At 37.1% G+C, this 18,776-nt stretch overlaps 1 protein-coding gene across 6 annotated transcripts in view; it reads left to right on the plus strand.

Moving 5' to 3' along the window:
• TRIP12 (thyroid hormone receptor interactor 12) overlaps nt 1-18,201 on the plus strand; it is a 71,973-nt gene extending 53,772 nt beyond the window's left edge. For 2 of the 6 annotated variants that reach the window (XM_018074897.2, XM_018074901.2), the window contains 17 exons: nt 184-335; nt 1,688-1,860; nt 2,310-2,383; nt 2,496-2,695; nt 3,261-3,388; nt 3,680-3,831; nt 4,294-4,436; nt 5,716-5,872; nt 6,919-7,017; nt 7,540-7,654; nt 7,952-8,106; nt 8,646-8,810; nt 9,996-10,160; nt 13,439-13,552; nt 15,304-15,398; nt 15,626-15,729; nt 16,796-16,992. In XM_018074897.2, the coding sequence (XP_017930386.1) occupies nt 184-335; nt 1,688-1,860; nt 2,310-2,383; nt 2,496-2,695; nt 3,261-3,388; nt 3,680-3,831; nt 4,294-4,436; nt 5,716-5,872; nt 6,919-7,017; nt 7,540-7,654; nt 7,952-8,106; nt 8,646-8,810; nt 9,996-10,160; nt 13,439-13,552; nt 15,304-15,398; nt 15,626-15,729; nt 16,796-16,992 (2,388 nt within the window). Of the gene's footprint in view, nt 1-183; nt 336-1,687; nt 1,861-2,309; nt 2,384-2,495; nt 2,696-3,260; nt 3,389-3,679; nt 3,832-4,293; nt 4,437-5,715; nt 5,873-6,918; nt 7,018-7,539; nt 7,655-7,951; nt 8,107-8,645; nt 8,811-9,995; nt 10,161-13,438; nt 13,553-15,303; nt 15,399-15,625; nt 15,730-16,795 lie in introns of all 6 variants that reach the window. The other 4 variants (XM_018074900.2, XM_018074898.2, XM_018074899.3 and 1 more) reach the window with 2 other exon arrangements.
• Nucleotides 18,202-18,776: the final 575 nt, after the last annotated feature.

Genomic DNA, 18,776 nt, shown 5'->3' on the forward strand with positions numbered 1-18,776 from the left:
AGTATGTTCTTTGAAACAGATCTTTCGTAGTATTGTGATGTGTCATCTAGTCATCCTGATACTGCTGATGCTTTCAGTGAGAACAGTGATTCTTAATATCCCTTTTTTAAAATAATCTGTGGTATAAATTATTTAAGATGGATTAATTCAGGCACATAATTAAAAGACTGGACTATATTTCAGCTTCCTGGAGAAGAGCCCCTTGGAAGATTAGAGCCATTAGAAAATGCACCTTTGTTGGCATTAGTCCATAAAATGAACAACTGCCTCAGTCAGATGGAACAGTTCCCTGTTAAAGTGCATGACTTCCCTAGTGGAAATGGAACAGGGAGCAGGTAAGGATTAATGCTCAGGTAACAGTTTTGTTGGAAGCTTTTGTTTTCCAAAACTTGTTTAAACAACACTAAACGCTCCAAGAGATAATGGAAGTAATAGAAACTTCTGACCCTGTTAAAGACAGAAGTGATTACACAATTGGCTTTCTTATTCAGTGGAAGATGGAATGGTTAACCAAAGATTTGCTTACCATCATGAAATTTCTCTCACTTAGATTGGAGGCGGATGTGTAATTTTAAATGCAGTCGCTAAATTTAAAGCTTTAAAAATTCAAAAGTCTTCCTTGTCTCCATGTAACAAACACTGGGAAGAAAACATCTATTTATTGCTGGGACACTGATGTTTTTAGCCAAGTCATTAAACTGCAGAGTTTGTATTACAGTGCTAAACTTTGTTACTCATGTAAGTTCTGTTCTCTAGCATGATAATGGATTGAGTGATAACTCTTGGCTGTCAACATAATTTAAAATAACTGTGGACCTGCCCTGAGTCTTAAGATAGAGAATAAATTTGGAATCCAGCTTGTTAGTTGTGCTTTATGTAACAAATTTAAGTGACTAAAGACCTATTTCTACAATTTCTTATCTATGCTTTTCTTCGGTATATCAACACTAGCTTTCATTTTTTGTATCACAGTTAGGAAATCGATTTTAGTACAAATTGCAAAGAAGTTTTGCAAGTATTTTTTGGTGCTGGCGAAAAGCTCAGTTTGACTGTAGACATAGTCTTATGATTATGTAGAAATTAGGAGAGGAGGAGCATTGAACATGAATTTTTGAAAGCTCTTCTTTTTAGAAATGCCAAAAGTCTTCTATGTCTCAGGGAGTAAATTAGTGTGGATTTTTTGTCACTAATGGTGACATAACATCCATTATATTAGATGAATTGGAACCTCAAACTGTAGCATTAATCTAACTAACATTAAAATTCAGGTCCTTATTGAAAAAAACATATAGATGAATACTTGTATTTTGGAAGGAAATGCCCATTTCTGATACTTATTGCACTGCAGGAAAACACAGCTCTAAATCTCATGGGGCATCAGCTGACAATCGGAACAACTGCAGATTTCAAAGATGGTCACTGTGGGCCATATTGTAATCAGACCTCAGGCTAGGCTTTCTCTTAATCTGTGTAGCTTCCAGATTTTGTCCAACTTGAATTCTGGTGTTCTTATAGAAGAAAACTTTTAATCTATTTATCCAAACTGTAGTAAGTTATTTTTAGAGAAATAATCTGACAGATGATGCACTGAACCAGTGAAATTGTAAATGCATGTATAAGCCTATTTTAATGCAATTATAGTTATTAGATTCTTTGTGTAGCAACTTTTTTCACAAATTATTTTGAGTTTTTCTCTTAACAGAGGATCCCAAGCTTTAAAATTCTTCAATACACATCAATTAAAATGCCAACTGCAAAGACATCCAGACTGTGCTAATGTGAAACAGTGGAAAGGTGGACCTGTGAAGATTGATCCTCTGGCTTTGGTACAAGCCATTGAAAGATACCTTGTAGTTAGAGGTATTTATATATTATACAGTAACTTGTGTTTTGCTTTTTGAAATAGTTCCTACAGTCAGTGTTAGAGCTCATAAAAACCTGTGAGGGATTACACTGAAGACAAATGGGAGGCACCTATAAATAAATATATCTTGCTCACAGGGAGGAGACTTAAGACTGTAGAAAATCTTCCCTTTTCTGGGACAAATTGTTTCATGTTGTAAACAGTTCAGTGAAAATACTAACAGAAGTATAATCTACTTTACTGTCAAACTGACTGTAGCTTGGCAGTTTTGATACCAGATGTTGATGCTGAAATTTGTTCTAGCACTTCTGAATCTTACTGTTTTTAACTGGTGCATTTTGGAACGATTTTAAGCAGTGGAATTTATAAAAGTCAGAGTATCAGAGCATTGTCACATTTCATGTAAAAAAGCTAATGAGGAAATCTTTCTTCTCTCTTGCCTCAGGCTATGGAAGAGTTAGAGAAGATGATGAAGATAGTGATGATGATGGGTCAGATGAAGAAATAGATGAATCTTTGGTAAGCTTTTGGTCTGGGAGCAAGGCGAGGGAGAAGTGTGGGGAGAAGCTTAAAAAGAAAAGCTGTGCAACAAGCTTCCTAACTTGTACGGGGTTTTTTTTGTTTTGTTCAGGCTGCTCAATTCTTAAATTCAGGGAATGTGAGACATAGACTGCAGTTTTACATTGGAGATCACTTGCTGCCATACAATATGACTGTGTATCAGGCAGTCAGGCAGTACAGTTTGCAATCTGAGGAAGAGAGGGAATCTACAGATGATGAAAGCAACCCATTAGGAAGAGCTGGGATTTGGACAAAAACACATACCATTTGGTAAGTTTCCTAGAGAAATCAGGGAATATCTTCTCCAGTTTCCTAAATGTATATACATCAAGAAAATCGGAATGTAGCTGTCTTTCTTCTTTTTCTTTCCATAACTGTGGACCTTTGAATTTCCTGATATGCTTGGGGTGCAGGTTTATGTGTTCTCTGGCCATACTTTGAGAGGAGCGCTGACCTACAATTTCAGTGCTCAGCAGTGTCTTTTTCTAATCTTAAAATGTGCTAAAGAAAAAAGTAGACAAACAAAAAAAACAACCACCACCACTCCCCCAAACCCCAGTCACTTTGGGGTTTTGTCTATACCTTCTGCTTCTCTCCTTCCAGTTCACAGAGCCGAAGGGTCCCCATTTTTTCTCCCTCATGACAAACTTTGCTTCTGAGGGCCTACCTTCAAAGGCTGGATCATATCCAAATGCAAGTGTTCTTGCCTTTCTGCTTTTAACTGTTACTCAAGTAGAATTCTGGTAATCAAAGAACTAACACTTTCATAAGTGCTTTCATTTCCATGTTAGTTAGCATTTCAAAAACATATTTTTAACTTCTGTTTATGTTTTAGGTACAAACCTGTGCGGGAGGACGAAGATGGCAATAAGGACTGTGTTGGTGGTAAAAGAGGAAGAGCACAAACTGCTCCCACAAAAACCTCCCCTAGAAATTCTAAAAAACATGATGAGTTGTGGCATGGTGAGTGTGTTGCCTTGCTAATATGTTAGCTTTCCTCCCCTTCCTTGCAGAAATTTCACTGGAATGTTTACAGACACCGTGGTGTTTCTTTTAAAGCAAGCATAGTATAAGAATAGTAAGCATATATTAATCTGTGTATTAAAACTAAAAATAAGATATTTACTGAATTGTTTAACTAAACTGTTGTAGCTAAGGGAATGCCATGACTAATACTACCTAGGCTCCTAATAAAAATCTTAGGAAGACCACTAACTGATTTGTTTTGCTAACATGTTCTTTTTTTCCTGCTAGATGGTGTATGCCCTTCGGTATTAAATCCTCTGGAAATTTACCTCATATCTACTCCACCTGAAAATATAACATTTGAAGATCCCTCATTAGATGTTATTCTTCTTTTGAGAGTTTTACATGCTATCAGTCGATACTGGTATTACTTGTATGATGTGAGTAGACCACTTTTTAAATCCCCTTTCATAATAATAATACAGATGGTTCTGTCCTCAAACACCTTAAATAACCTTCTTCCCCTGTTTGCTGCCCCCCAACACGATGGAATAATACAAATTATTACTGTAATCTTCCCTTGCATGTTTCTCTAACTCCTGATAAGACAAAGGCAGTAAATTCTTATCATCGGCCATATTTTCTCTATAGTATGTTGGACACACTTCTTGTGCTTTTTCCTTCTTTAGGTTCAAAATCCAACATTATTCCTGAAAAGAAAATGAACAGTAAAACACTACTGAGTCCTTCTTTTGTGGCTTAGAGTCTGGATGGCCAAAATGACAAAGTTGTTTTTTCTTGTGATGATAAGCCAACTATAAGCATTAAAGAGATGTCTTAAAGACTTGGTACTTCTTTCAGCATTTCTCTAACTAGAAATACATTGCTTTTCTTTAACACAGAATGCAGTCTGCAAGGAGATAATTCCAACCTCGGAGTTTATCAACAGCAAACTGACAGCAAAAGCAAACAGGCAGCTTCAGGATCCTTTGGTCATTATGACAGGAAACATACCAACTTGGCTGACAGAACTGGGGAAAACATGGTATGGATGATTTGCTGCATAGTGTCTCTAATTTGAATTGAGTAGGCCTCTTGACTGGGCAGCACAAGTGCATCACACGTTACAAAACTCTTGAGAGCCAGAGGAGGGTAAAATGTGGTCACAGAAGTCTTGCCAAGTTACATCAGTGACACTCCTATGGATGTTTACACCTATATTGCATAATTTAAACCACCTGCTAAGGGATAGACTAGCTGCGAAGTTTGGGCAACTTCTTATGGGAGTTTCTGAGCAATTTTAAGTTTTCTCATTGAAATTATGGTACTTGTTTATTCAGGTGGTGGTTTTCTCCTGTTAAACTGCTTAATGGCATTTTTACCGTATCACTGCATTTATCATGACATATTCAATATGGTACAAAGGAAAATGTGTTTATCATTATTGATAAAATATTCAAAATAATTTTTACAAACCTATGTTCATAGTACTTTTTAGTATCTCAATACAGAGTATAAGCTGTAAAGCTCTTGCACTTGAAAAAATGAGAAACCAGAATTGACATTCTTGGTTTTTTCAAGCATGTTAATTGCAGCAACTGACTGGAAATACATACTCTAGAGAATCTGTTTGGCTTTTCATTTTTAAAATGAGGTCTCTAAAGTCCTTCATAAACATTCCAGATAATAGATGATGAGTATGAGTGTATATTCTTACACAAACATCTATAGCAGTATTTGTTCCATAAAACTGCCTTTTCACTTAAATGCTAATAGAGAACTACAGTTAACATACACATGCCTTTGAGAATAGTGGAAGTGATAAATTAAAATAAGAAGTTTCTCTGGTAATCTTTTACAGATTATTTAAAATATTTTTGCAAATGGTGGAAGGTAGAATACTGGTGCTGCTGTAAGCAGGTTCTCATGCCTTCCCACTGCCAAATACAGGAGCTGGAGCCACTTTTTAAAAATCTTTTAATCTGTTACATTTACGAAACATAAAACAGTTGTGAAGAAGGAATTTTATTTTCTGATGTAAACTGCATAGCCAAGGCATTCAAGTGTTTTGAGTTATTTTTGAAGAAGAGGTAGAATTTTTTTGTGGCTCCTTCGTTTATTGCATTTCTTTAGACTCTTGCTCGTAGGCATTGTAACTAAAACTAAAGTGTGTTCTGGAAGGCTTCCTTCATGGAGGCTGCTTTCACCACAGTGTGTAGTAAAGCACTAATTGCAGGCATACTACGTTTCTGTTTTGTTTTAAACTAAATGATAGTCATAGATGCTACGTGGAACACAGCTAACTAATCCATTGCTCCTTACAGCCCATTTTTCTTTCCGTTTGATACCCGCCAAATGCTGTTTTATGTAACCGCTTTTGATCGTGATCGAGCCATGCAAAGACTGCTGGATACTAATCCAGAAATCAACCAGTCAGATTCTCAGGATAGCAGAGTGGCACCACGGCTGGACAGGAAAAAAGTAGGTAGATCTTGTTTCAAATGGAATGGACGATCTGCTTATTTTTATATCGTCTTTAAGAATGTAAATGTGAGGGAGATTGGTTTGTGAAGCTGGAGGTTTTGGTGGTATAGCGGTGAGGGGAGATGGTTCTTAGTCGCTAAAGCCCCCGAGAGGAAGCTCAGTGTGTTCCCAGTGCTGGCCACGAGGTGGCAGGAGGGGCTGCGGGATGGCCGGTGCTCCCTCACAGCATCCTCATCCTCCATCCTCAGCTGGGGTCCTCACAGGATTCTTGAAACTAGGCTCCAGTAATGAATGCTGAGTTTTACGAAAAAATTTAGTGATATTTCTACATATTAGCTTGTAAACCTCTGCTTTGCTTGACTTTTCAGAAGAATTCAAGCAGTAGGGTTTAGACCCTTAAGTGTTACCTGAATAAACAAAAATACTGCCCTTGTATTTGGGGAAGGTAAACCTCCTTTCACAGCATAATAAGCTGTAACTGTGTTAAATTGAGGTAGTCTTGGATGCCTGCCTTGAGTCTGGAGAGATGTTACCTTAAAATAAGATCTGCTGTATGTGTTGTATGACCTTGAATACCTGTGGGGGAAAAAAGATGAGAGACGTGAGAACCAAATTAAAACAGAATATAACTTCCAACATGTATGAATCCTGGTGGTGTTGGGTTTTCTGTTTGGCTTTCAGCATCTTTATTCTGTTTTCTTCTCCCTATAATAGTTTGAGGTATATAACATCAAGTGACAGCACTTCTCTGTATGTTACAGTCCTATTGCCAGATTCTTGGCAAGAGTAGTACCTATTAGTTATACTGACACACTTGTAAGGTATTGGCTTTTCATTTTATATGGAACATTTTAATTCTGAACAGTTTTCATATAGAAGCAAGAACTATTTTATCAAAGTATAAGCTTACAAATTGTTGAACTGTGGAACTATTGGCATGGGGTGGAAAACCTTGCATAACTGACTTTTTTCATGTTGTAACTGCCTCGGGAGCTGGGACTTACAGACATAATTTCACTACTTAAAACTTCTTTAATGTGTAGCGCACTGTGAACAGAGATGAGCTGTTGAAACAGGCAGAATCTGTGATGCAGGATCTAGGCAGTTCAAGAGCCATGTTGGAAATCCAGTATGAGAATGAAGTAAGTACTATCAATGCAGTCTAATTTAACCCCTTTTTACTGGAGATGAATGCAAAATAGCTACAACTTTCCTAGAATGATGTGGTCAGACTCTTCTTCCTTCATGTTGCTGGTGCTACAGAATTTTATCTATTAATTATCCCTAATCCACTTGGTTGTTATTTTTAGTTTCTTGGAGAAGCTCTTTCTGATCTGAATTTCATAATCAATCTTAATTCTGCAGAGCACGTTTTTTTCTAACTCTTAAGCAAACAGCTGTGTGCATTTCCTCTATAATATGATAATTAGGTGGTTAATACTTTTATTCCACTGTTATTCCCTCTGACATGGGGTCTTTCCAAGCTACCTCTGTCATATTGTAAATGTTGGCATAGTTATGTTCTCTTAGATGCTTTTTGCAGTGCAGTCTTCTTTATAGCAAATAAGGTAAAGATTTTGATATTCAAACTGATGTAATGGACTAATGTATTTACTTATTTATCTCATTCCCCCTCCTTTCCCTTCACCCTCCTTCCCCTGAAGGTTGGCACAGGCCTAGGCCCCACACTAGAGTTCTATGCACTTGTATCTCAGGAACTACAGAGAGCAGACTTGGGCCTTTGGAGGGGAGAAGAAGTGACTTTAGCCAATCCAAAAGGTAATTGCTCTACTGTCTAAATTACCAATATTGATTAATATTGAATTGATTCTAAGCTGACTTTAGTTTTGTAAAGGGCACCTCAGTTTGTGGCCTGGTAATACGCCTGATGATAGAGTGTGATTATCTTTGTGGGTTTTGGTTTTGGGTTTATTTGTTTGTTTTGTTTGGGTGGGGGTTTTTATAAGAAGCTTTAGGTTCTGACTGTCTGCCACTTTCAGACTTGAGTCTGGAGTGAAACTGGATGTGTATGTACTGAACCATTTTCTTTTTCTTTCTTTCTTCCTTCCTCAACAGGAAGCCAGGAAGGTACCAAGTATATACATAACCTTCAAGGCCTTTTTGCACTTCCTTTTGGTAGAACAGCCAAGCCAGCTCACATTGCAAAAGTTAAAATGAAGTTCCGCTTTCTGGGAAAACTAATGGCCAAGGCAATCATGGATTTTAGACTGGTAAGGATAAATTATAAAATATTATTCTGAAGGGGTCAAATTAAAATAGTAATTCTGAGTGTTGAGCGATAAAAGCATTAAGAGTTTAATGGTATTGCTTTCAACTCTAGAATTAAGTGCAGTTTGGTGGAGGGTGGGGAGGAGGACAGGGACGCAGCTGAACTTTTGAGGGGGGAGAGGGTAGCATATGTTGAAGATCTTTACAGTGGCTTTTGAGCCCATAGTGTAAAAAGGAAAAGCCATTACCTGGCACATGTTGCAGCCTCTATCCAGTCTTCTTTCAAGATTGTTTTGGGCTTATTGTTCTCCCAGCTGCAAGTTTGCTGATTGCTTTAATGTATGTGCACTAAGCAGTCAGTTGTGTTTTCTCAGCTGTAAATTTCTGAGGCAAAACCAATCAGACACGGTGTTTTGGTGTGTGCTGGAAGGACAAAATAGTAAATAGTATTCTAGGTCCAGTCAAGAGATAAGATAGCAGAAGATATTCTTTTGGAAGACAGTTCAATACTAAACAGTTCAGTGCTTTGGTTTCTTTCCAGGTGGACCTTCCTCTTGGACTTCCTTTTTATAAGTGGATGCTGCGACAGGAAACTTCCTTGACATCACATGACTTGTTCAGTATTGATCCAGTAGTAGCCAAATCAATATATCACCTTGAAGATATTGTGAGACAAAAGAAAAGACTTGAACAGGATAAAACACAGGTGGGAAAGTTACCCTAAGAATGGAAGAATGCAGTTTCACACATTTGGATTTTATGAAGTGGGAGTAATTCAGAGTGTATGATAGGGCTTAATACTAATGATAATAGTGATAATTACTTCATTCTAATACAAAGTAGTTTTAATGTTATTGGATCAGCGGCTAGTAATTATAAAACAATCTTTTTGTGAAGCCTAGCATGAGAAATACGTTACAGGATTCTTTTGTGTGGTTAAGCACAGTCTAGAAATGTCTGAAACTGTCAGGTGTTTGCCTAACTTCTCTTTTTGGTTCACTTTGAAAAGACTAACCAACTTAAATATCAGCGGAAAAAAATCTGTCCTTGATTCTTGAATGTTCAAAAAGTTTGGCTTTATTAGTTAGTTTAGTCAAATTTTCAGGTTTTCTTAGAAGTGCCTTTTGTGTTGGGGTATTTTCCCCTCCTGTCCTGAAGAGGTGTATGCAGAACTGTGTAAACTGTCATAATGCATGAGGGTACAGGTTCTGTCAGACATACAGAAAAGTCTTTCTCAAGGTTATCCACTTTTAGCTGAAAATAGTACAATTCACTGTGGCAGAATAGTGATGAAAGGTCTTTGGCATGCATGCTTTTTCTAGCATCCAATGTTAATAGAAGGTAGCAGTTAATAACCTAATTTATACTCTTAATACATCTGCTTTGTTACTAGTGAAGTTATTGCAAGCTTGTGGGTCTTTGTTCCTCTTTGCCTCACTGTCTCACTATCTCTCCTTTGTCACCGCCTTTAATTTCCCAACAAGAGTTTGAAAAACCTGAAACCTGATGGATGAAGGCTGAAAAATGTCAGTATGCATGCAAATCTGAATGCTATTAACTGTTCTAAGGCAAACACGTAGCCTAAGAGCCTTAGCCTATTACACGCTTCCTTATCTTGCACTAGTATTTTCTAGATACATAATAGGCAAGAAGTCAAAGTAATCCCAAAATTGCTAGAAAAAAGTGTACTCCTATGATCTTTCCAGTTTATCCATTAAGCTGATTTATTTGGTTTGTCTTGATTTAGTGTTATGTATGAAAACTATGGAAGGAAAGCAAGGAGTACTGTAACAGTTTTAGTGGTAATATTCTTATAGAAACGTCTGCTTAACTTTTGGATGAGTTAATTTGAATGAATTGTTCTCATTGGTTTTCACTTCCAATTTTTTAGACCAAAGAAAGTCTACAGTATGCATTGGAGGCTCTGACTATGAATGGCTGCTCAGTGGAAGATCTAGGGCTGGACTTCACACTTCCTGGGTTTCCCAATATAGAACTGAAGAAAGGGGGGAAAGATACACCGGTCACCATCCACAATTTAGAGGAGTATCTCAGAGTATGTAAAAGCAAACCTAGGACTAAAATTTTCTTTATTCTTGCTCCCATATATATTTCAGTTCATTCTCATGAACTAGACACTGCAATAATTTTCCTACTGATCATTTCTTCTCTGTACAAGTTTAATTACTACAGAAAAACTGTTTGAATTCTAGTCAATGCACCTGACTTGAAAATTTTATAGTACAAAAACTAAGTCATCAGAAGTTTGGTTTTTTGGAGAAAGTGTTGTAAGTGGACTCATTTCAGCTATGGACTTTCAGAACACTCTAACAAGTTCCCATATCTGGGTTATAGTAGTGAATTTGTTAGCAATAGTAATTTAGCATCTGCTAACCCATGGCCTTTGAATTGCTATAATAATAGTGTAACTTTTTTGGGCTCAAAGAAAACATCAGCTCAGTTGTAAGTCAAAATAACAGCAGTAGTGTTTTGTCAAAAAAAAAAAGGCAATAAAAACCCATTTATCCCCCCAAAACAAATAAATAAAACCCATGAAATATAGACACAAGAAACCCCAAACCATGAAAAATAATAGGTAAAGAAAAGATAAAGTATTGCCATAATAAGTTGACAGGACACCTGTGTATTGATTTATTCCTGTATCAGAAGGCATAGAAAAACAGAAAGTTGATACTGCTGAACAAAGGTAGGAAACTGTTTCTCCCTAAGAAAGTGTTGAAAGGAATAGGTTAAAAACAGCCTGGAAAAGAGATGAGGAGAGGCAGGAACTTTGCAGTGCTATCTCCTGAAGTCATGAGTGGGATGGAGGTAAAGATCATGGTATTCCAATTACTAAATAATGCATTTCCTGAGAGGTTGGTTTGCTGCCCTTTCACTCTGATGACTGAAGTTTTAAAGCACTAAGAAAACACATTTGATGTTTTGGTAGAAACAATTCAGTAAGGGTCATAAAAGCTCCTGCATGTGAACTGAGAACTTTGCAAAGTTATTCCATAATCCTTACACTGAATATTGAGCAGTTGCCGTTCATCCTACAGTTCAAAATGGTTACCTATCCAGTTCTCATGTATTTATTGAAAGCAAATTCTGCTGGTCAAGAATCACTTACAAAATTAAATATATTTGGATATAAAGCTGTTTCCAGACTTAACAGATGAACGATATGAACTACCACAGTTGGTTAGAAACAGAATTAGCAGTCTCTATTTACTGAGAAAAGTTTCATTCAGGTCTGTTTTTCATACATTTTGCAGTCATTTTTCTTCCAGGTAACTCGTATCAGGAGTCTGATACACTGAGAAAGGCTTGCAGACAACTCATGTGTCCTGTAGTTGTCCTGTTGCAGACCTCTGGCATTGTAAAGGAAAAGCAGATTACTACAGAAAGTTTGCCCTCCTCTTCTTTCTAAGCAACTTTTGGAACTATTTTCTTAAAGGACACCTGTGCAGTTTTTCCTGTCCTTGTCCTTACAGCATTGCACACTTGATGTGAAGGAAACAGAAAAGATTTCAGAGAGGACTAGTGTGCTCTCTATCACAAGTATGATGAATTGCATTTTAGAAACAGTTTATTTATCAGCTGCCCTGTACAGCTCCCTGTGGGTCAGCTGTCCTGCTCTTGAAAATGTTATTTTCATTAAAATCCTGTGTGTGGATTAACATTAAAAGTAGTCAATAAAGCTAGAATATCCTACTGTTGCTTTTCATGCCTTTCTTGTCATCATGTCATTCTACCCTCCACCTCCCTTATTTCCCCAAAAGGACAGTTCCCAAAGGAGCTGCCTTTATCAGAAAGTAGAACTACTTCAGCTACCAGTATAGTGAAAGACTTAATTCTCTTTTTTCTTTCTTTTTTTGTCCCCTTCTCCCCTGTACTACAGAGAAAGAGGCCAACTTACTGCTTCTAAATGTGTGAACAAAAAGTTTCAGTAGTGTAGTTTTTTTTGCCTAGCAATTTGATCTTTTCTTTGAATCTGCAAAAATACAGTGCAGCTGAATTTTGCCACGTGCTCTTGGTCATAAAAAGTAATCACAATTCTAGGTAAGCAAGTCTGCTGTTAGAATAGCCACAGAATGTTCTGTGTTACAGAACAGCTTTCTGTGCTGCTGGTGCTTCCTGCCTTCCTCTTCAGGAGTAAAATGTGGGGTGTGAAAGTAGGGGTGTGTATCTTACACAACTGAAATTCAGTCCCTTCTGTAGGAAAGCTTATCAACAAATCCTAATGAGCTTTTGTATTTGAGAGCTTTCTACAACAAGTAACTCTTCAGTTACTGGGACAGGGTTAAATAAGTGCTTCAGGAGTCCTGCAATATCTGTGGAGTTTTTAATCACATTCATATGCAGATAACATTAATCAACATCACACGGCAGAGCTTTTAACACGTTTTAAAACTAGTAGTTCTGTGTTGACAACACATCTTTTACAGCCAGCCTTCATTTTCTGCTAGAGTCGAGGGTATATAAGGCAAATGTAATCACCAAAAGCACTGACTGACAAAAGAATCTGAACTCGGCACAATATAATTTCTTAATTTAGTAGAGCAATACTGCCCGTGGGAGATTATTTAAAAGAAATTTCATCTTGTTTGTGCCATGTTCCCTTCCTTCCCCCCACTGATTGTTGTTTTAGTATGTGCTGTCCACTTTGGAAGGGAATTTAATATTGAGGGAGTAACTACAGATAGAAAACCAAACCAAAACAGAAGAATCACACTCAGAAAGCCTAGACCAGTGTCTTACTGCCTTTTGCATTATGATTCCTAACTGTGTCCCTGTAACTTCAAATGAAGGTATTTCTTTTGTTCCCATGTATTCGTGTAATATTAAGCTACTTAATATATCAAACAGGGTAGAATTACTTTTTTTAAACTATATATTAGAAAAGGGATCCATATGTTTCTGTGGGGGGAACTAATATAATAGCCAATGATGCCCTACGGACTTCTGCTTCAGTTACTGAATTTTAAATGTTGTAGGGAGAGAACACCTAGGTTAGGCTTCTAAAAATAGTAAGTGTTCAGGTTTGCAGGTTCATTTTAAACAGCTATTCTGAATTCTGTTTATTTGTTCAGTTAAAAGCAAAGGCAAACACGGTGTTTAAATTCTGCATGACTTTCATGTTTAGGGTAATCTAAGTTATGAATGAAAGTGGAATGAGGCAATGCTGTAGAGCAACTCCATAAATCCATGTTCAAACTGCTGAAACTCTAGTGAGTGTATGGTGAGACTTCTGGAGTTCTGTTTCTGCAGCTGTACCCCTTTTGTACCAAATTGATTGGTTTTTCCTTTTTATTTTTTTTTCTTTCCCTGCAGTTGGTTATATTCTGGGCACTAAATGAAGGTGTTGCCAGACAATTTGACTCCTTCAGAGATGGATTTGAATCGGTCTTTCCCCTCAGTCATCTTCAGTACTTCTACCCTGAGGAGGTTGGTGAATGTGGTTTTGCTGAGGTTTTTATAACCTTATCTGTGTATGGGCATCTGGGACAGTTGATGACATTACATTTCTAATGCACATTAGTAAAACTCAGTGTCCCTGAAATTGCATACTTAAATGTTAAAGATTTCTGTGTTCAGTGGTCATTTATTTAATGCTTTTGTGAGCAGCTCCATTTTCTTTAAAATTGTGTGATTCTGGCTTTTCTGAGAAGAGTGCCTGAATTTATATATGCATGCTCTCTGTGTTGGCATGGATACCTTAATTCCTTGTATTGCAGTACCTCTGAATAGCTATCCACAGATGTGGATGCTACCTAGATGTTCTATGAAAACAATAAGAAAAGTATTCAGCTCTTTAACAAAGCTTTAGACAATAAGAAGAGATTCAGGTGAAGGGGTAAAGAATAAGGATAGTTTGTCTTGCCCTGTTCTCACCACCATCATATAAATTTCCTTGTAAAATGCTTGCAGTCTTAAGTGGACTGAATTGAGTCACAATTATGGTTGTCTGGACTAGAAGAGAGAATGTTTTATTATTCTCCCTTTAAGGAGTCTGTTTGAAGACTGTACTTTGAGGGTTTTTTTTACCTTTATAAACTTATACCTTTGACTTCAAGAACAAACATTAAAACATGCTCTGAAACAGTGTGTTAGCCAAGCCTGTTACTCTCATGTTCTTGGTGCTTTGCAATGTAAGAGTCTCCTAAAGCTGAGGCCTGTAGCTACTCTAGTGATTATTCTTTATGCATCTCTGTTGGTACTACTTTCAAAGGCACCACCCCTTTTTTTTTTCTGCAACAAATTCAAGGCAAGTAAAAATGGCAGATTATTCTGGTTTATCCACTTGTCCATTTTGTGATATGTGTGATGCTCTTCTGTCTTGTCATTGGTATGGTTTGATGCTTGCTTCCCCTTGGAATTTTAAAATGCAGATGATAGTCTATTGCTAATCTACTAATACAGTTGATCAAATTTAAGCTGCAGGAATAGTCTGAGATAGAGCTTTTCCCTGATGGAATACACATGTGTGGTCTCATGTTCTGTTGCTGATAACTGTCCAGCCATTTGAACCTCTTTACAAGCCATGCCTAAACTATTACAAAGAACTTGTAAAATTCTTTTATGGACCAAACAGCTACGTGTGTCAGACCTCTGGTGTTACTGAGACTGGGGCTTTACAACTCCTCGTGTATCCTGAAGGATGTCAGCAGAAACTTTTAATGTTTTGGCTACTGTAGCCTGTCACCTCTGCTTGCCCAAATCCATAGACAGAACAGGCAAAATAACTGAAGTACAGAACTGCTATCTGACAGTTCCATTTCTGTCTAATGACTACTCTTTTTTCTTTCAAGGAAGATCTCACAGTTCTAAAATGCAAGTGTAAACACTCTATTCTTCGCATTCCTCCAGATTTCTTTAAAAATTGTGAGATTTCATGGCATTTTTGGTTCTCCAGTGTAAAATGCTTATTAGCACCGTCTCTGTTCTAAGAGATAGATTCTGCATCTTGTATGGTGGTGGATTGTGTGCAAAGGCAGATTGAGGAAGTGAGACAGTCGTTGGGATGAAGCTGTTGAATCCAAAGAATTTGGGTGGATTGCTTGGTGTGACAGAGCTGCTTTTGCACCAAGCCATCCCAGGAAGTGGAGCACTGTAGTAGTGTTTAGAACAGACAGTACTCATCACCCTGCCTCAGGTTCTAGAGGGGAGCACTTACTCCTTGTTGTTTCATTTTATAGTTGGAGCAGCTCTTGTGTGGCAGCAAAACAGACACTTGGGATGCAAAGACTTTAATGGAATGTTGCAGGCCTGATCACGGTTATACACATGACAGGTAACGTGGGGTTGGTCTTGTTCAAACAAACAAACAAACAAACAAAACCCAAAAAGCCAAAACCAGTAGAAAATATGTATTTAAATAACTTTGATATATTGTTATTCAAGCTAAAGGAATTGTATAAAATTTATTGGAAAATATTTATACTGCACTGAATATGAATCTGATGCAATTGTTCTAATGATAAACAAAGCAATGTCATCTTGGTTCTTTTCCCTCCTCAGTCGAGCAGTGAAGTATCTGTTTGAAATTCTCAGTAGTTTTGACAGTGAGCAGCAAAGACTGTTTCTTCAGTTTGTGACGGGGAGCCCCAGACTGCCTGTAGGAGGTAGGTTTTCCTTATTACATCTTGCTATATATGAAATCACTATTAATAATGCATTTCAGAGTAAGTGGATTACTTCAGTGTAGGAAAAAAATTATTAGAGGTTCATACTGGTTTGACATTTCTAATTTCAGAGGTGACTGGGTAGACTTCAGGTATAATTTTCATAACCTTTGTGTTAATCTCATGATACTTAATTCATTTGACTCTCCAGGTTTAATTTGCTACCAGAAAACCTATCAGAGGGCAAAAAATAGTTTGAAATTTAAACAAAACTAAAAGCTCCTAATACTGTATTTCTTGGCTAGAGGTGCATTAAGTTATGTCAACAAAATGATGCATTGCTACCTGAAAACAATAATCTCTTTCCTAGAAAGGAGACATTACTAGCATAGTATTAATTTTATTCACTTTCTCCCCCTTTTGAATTTCAGAATTCAGGTGAGAGGCAGGGAGGAAAACAGAGGAATTTGCTGTCTTTGCTAGGGACCATTGTAGAATACACATTTTACTGTATTCTCAGCTGAACCCTTGGCAAGTAAAACCAGAATTTATGCATCTGTTCCATTACTTACATTCTTTGGGATGTGGGGGGAAGAATTGACCTTTTTTTTTTAAAGTATTTAAAGTATTTTTTAGAGCTCTTTTATGGATAGATGGCGCAGACAGAATTGAAGGTTAGGAGTATAAAAACCTTAGCTGGAGTAAAAACAAGTAAGGTATTACAGTCATAGATAATTCCTCAGAATCTTAAAACAAAGCCAACAAAGTCTTTAAGATATTATGATTGGAATAGAATTTTACATATACAGATCACAATTAAAAGTAGAGTGGATTCATCTAATTTATTTCTTTTTTTAAATTCATCTTGGAAATCTAATCTACAGGCAGGATTTCAGGTATTTTTTAGGTTGCTGGTGGCCTTATGAAGCCATATCCCAAAGCTGTAAATGTGGAGCTGAGGTTCAGCTGTGCCGTGTGTGCTGCTGTCCCTGACAGATGTCTGCAGTGTCAGCTGTGGCTTTCCAAGAGGAGCAACCTCATTCTGACTGTGTTTTCTCATTACCAGGTTTTCGAAGTTTGAACCCTCCCCTGACGATTGTACGCAAGACTTTTGAGTCTACAGAGAACCCAGATGATTTCCTACCCTCAGTAATGACTTGTGTGAACTATCTCAAATTGCCGGACTATTCAACTATTGAGATAATGCGTGAAAAACTCTTGATAGCTGCAAGAGAAGGGCAGCAGTCATTCCATCTTTCCTGATCACAATGAAAAATGCAATGTCTGCCTGTTACAGCAAAAGAGAAACTCATGATTCTTTTCTAAATATATCACCTGAGTCAAGGAAACGTGTTACGCCTTCTTGTTGTAGAAAAACGGCTTGCAGATTATAAACAAAGACACTTGGTTGATATTCATTAAAAGCCCCTATGGACTTAAAGTGATCAGGCCCTAAAAGTTGTTGTGACAAGGTTTCTTTAGCAAGTTCTTGTTTAAATTATCATTTATTTGATGAGTGAAGTTTTTAACTTGCTTTGCTGTGTGAAATTTAAAAAGGGATGTTTTTCCAGGCTGGAACAATAAATGTCGCTGTGCAGTTTAATACTGGGCTGTGTGTATCCATCTAGCTAAGTCTGAAGTTTTTCCTCCAAAGACAACTTTTGTACATAAGTACAGAAATTAAAACACAACATGTATTTGACGAATCTAGTTTAGTAGACTAGTTCTGTGTACCCTCACCTGCCTCTAATTTTACCCATCCTCATGTATTGTCTGATGTGCAATTCACTTGGTTCTTTTTGTGTGCAACATTCAACAATTGTTATGTTTTGGTTAGCATGGGCATTTAACTGCTCCGTGCCTCTTTCTCTGATTAAGATAATTTAAATTTTACTGAAATCAAATATATATTGTCAATATAATTCAGCCTTTGTAACTAGGTAGAACCTTTCTTATAGCATAGTTTTACTGTAGTGGTAGGTTATAATGGTGACAGTCGTTACCAGTCGGCGCTCCAGAGCTGTTTACACAGTGATTCAGGCAGCAAAAGCCTCTTACTGGAGGCGAGGAAGAATTATTTCTTTCATGTAGTTGAAGTCCAACAGCTTGGGCTGGCCAGTGTGTATTGTGGTATGGCCAGAGCATTTCCAATTGATGTAAAGTTTTTTAAAAGACAAATTAGTTGTTCCATTCCCTGTTTGAGTAAACAGTTTTCTTGTTCTTGATCTAAGTTCATGATTAATTTTGTAGTTTTTTCTTCTTTTTTTTCTTTTTTTTTTTTCTTCCCCCCCAGTGCTAGCTTGGAACAAGCAGTTCAGCCTTTGTCTTTTGACACAGATAAAGCACCTGTAAGCAATGCTCTGTCCAACTGTTTTATGTGCTGATTTCTCAAATCTGCAATAATTTACTTCATCAGGTTAATGTTTTTACCTGAATATAAATAAAAAAGTTTGCTTCACCTTTTTGTTCATAGTTTTGTACTGTATGCCTAAAGCTCAATTGTGTAAATTACTGTAATGCAAGTAAATCATCCTAAATCTACTTGGCTAACAACCTGCAACTTGTGGATGATTTACTACTAAAACAAGACCTTTTAAAGACCTCCAACTCAGAGGGAAATTTTTTCCTTTCTATGGGTTCAAAAAACGGGCAATTACAAATATTCCTGAGATGTACCTGCTACACAGTTAATCTCTATGAAAATGTGATAGTTAATGACTTTTATTCAACTTTGAGAAATCAAAATTCATTTCAGTGCTTAGACATTGTTAAATCCTGGCTAATCAGGCTAGTGTTTCCCCTAAACTAACAAGTTTTCTTTTGTCTAGCTGAAGAACTTGTACTTCCAGAACATGTAACGGACATTCTTCCGGTGAACATTCACAGAATTACATGTGGTTGCTCATACCAGTGCCACTGCAATGTAATACAGATCTGTCATGAGCACGAGTAGAACGTGAAATCCTTGCACAGAGAACCTGATAACTGAACAGTTTTTCCTACTCTTAAACCTGACCGAAGGCGCTTCACACTGTCCATACAATAAT

Source organism: Manacus vitellinus, unplaced genomic scaffold, assembly GCF_001715985.3.
Source record: "Manacus vitellinus isolate BGI_N305 unplaced genomic scaffold, ASM171598v3 scaffold_29_pilon, whole genome shotgun sequence".
Taxonomy (NCBI): domain Eukaryota; kingdom Metazoa; phylum Chordata; class Aves; order Passeriformes; family Pipridae; genus Manacus; species Manacus vitellinus.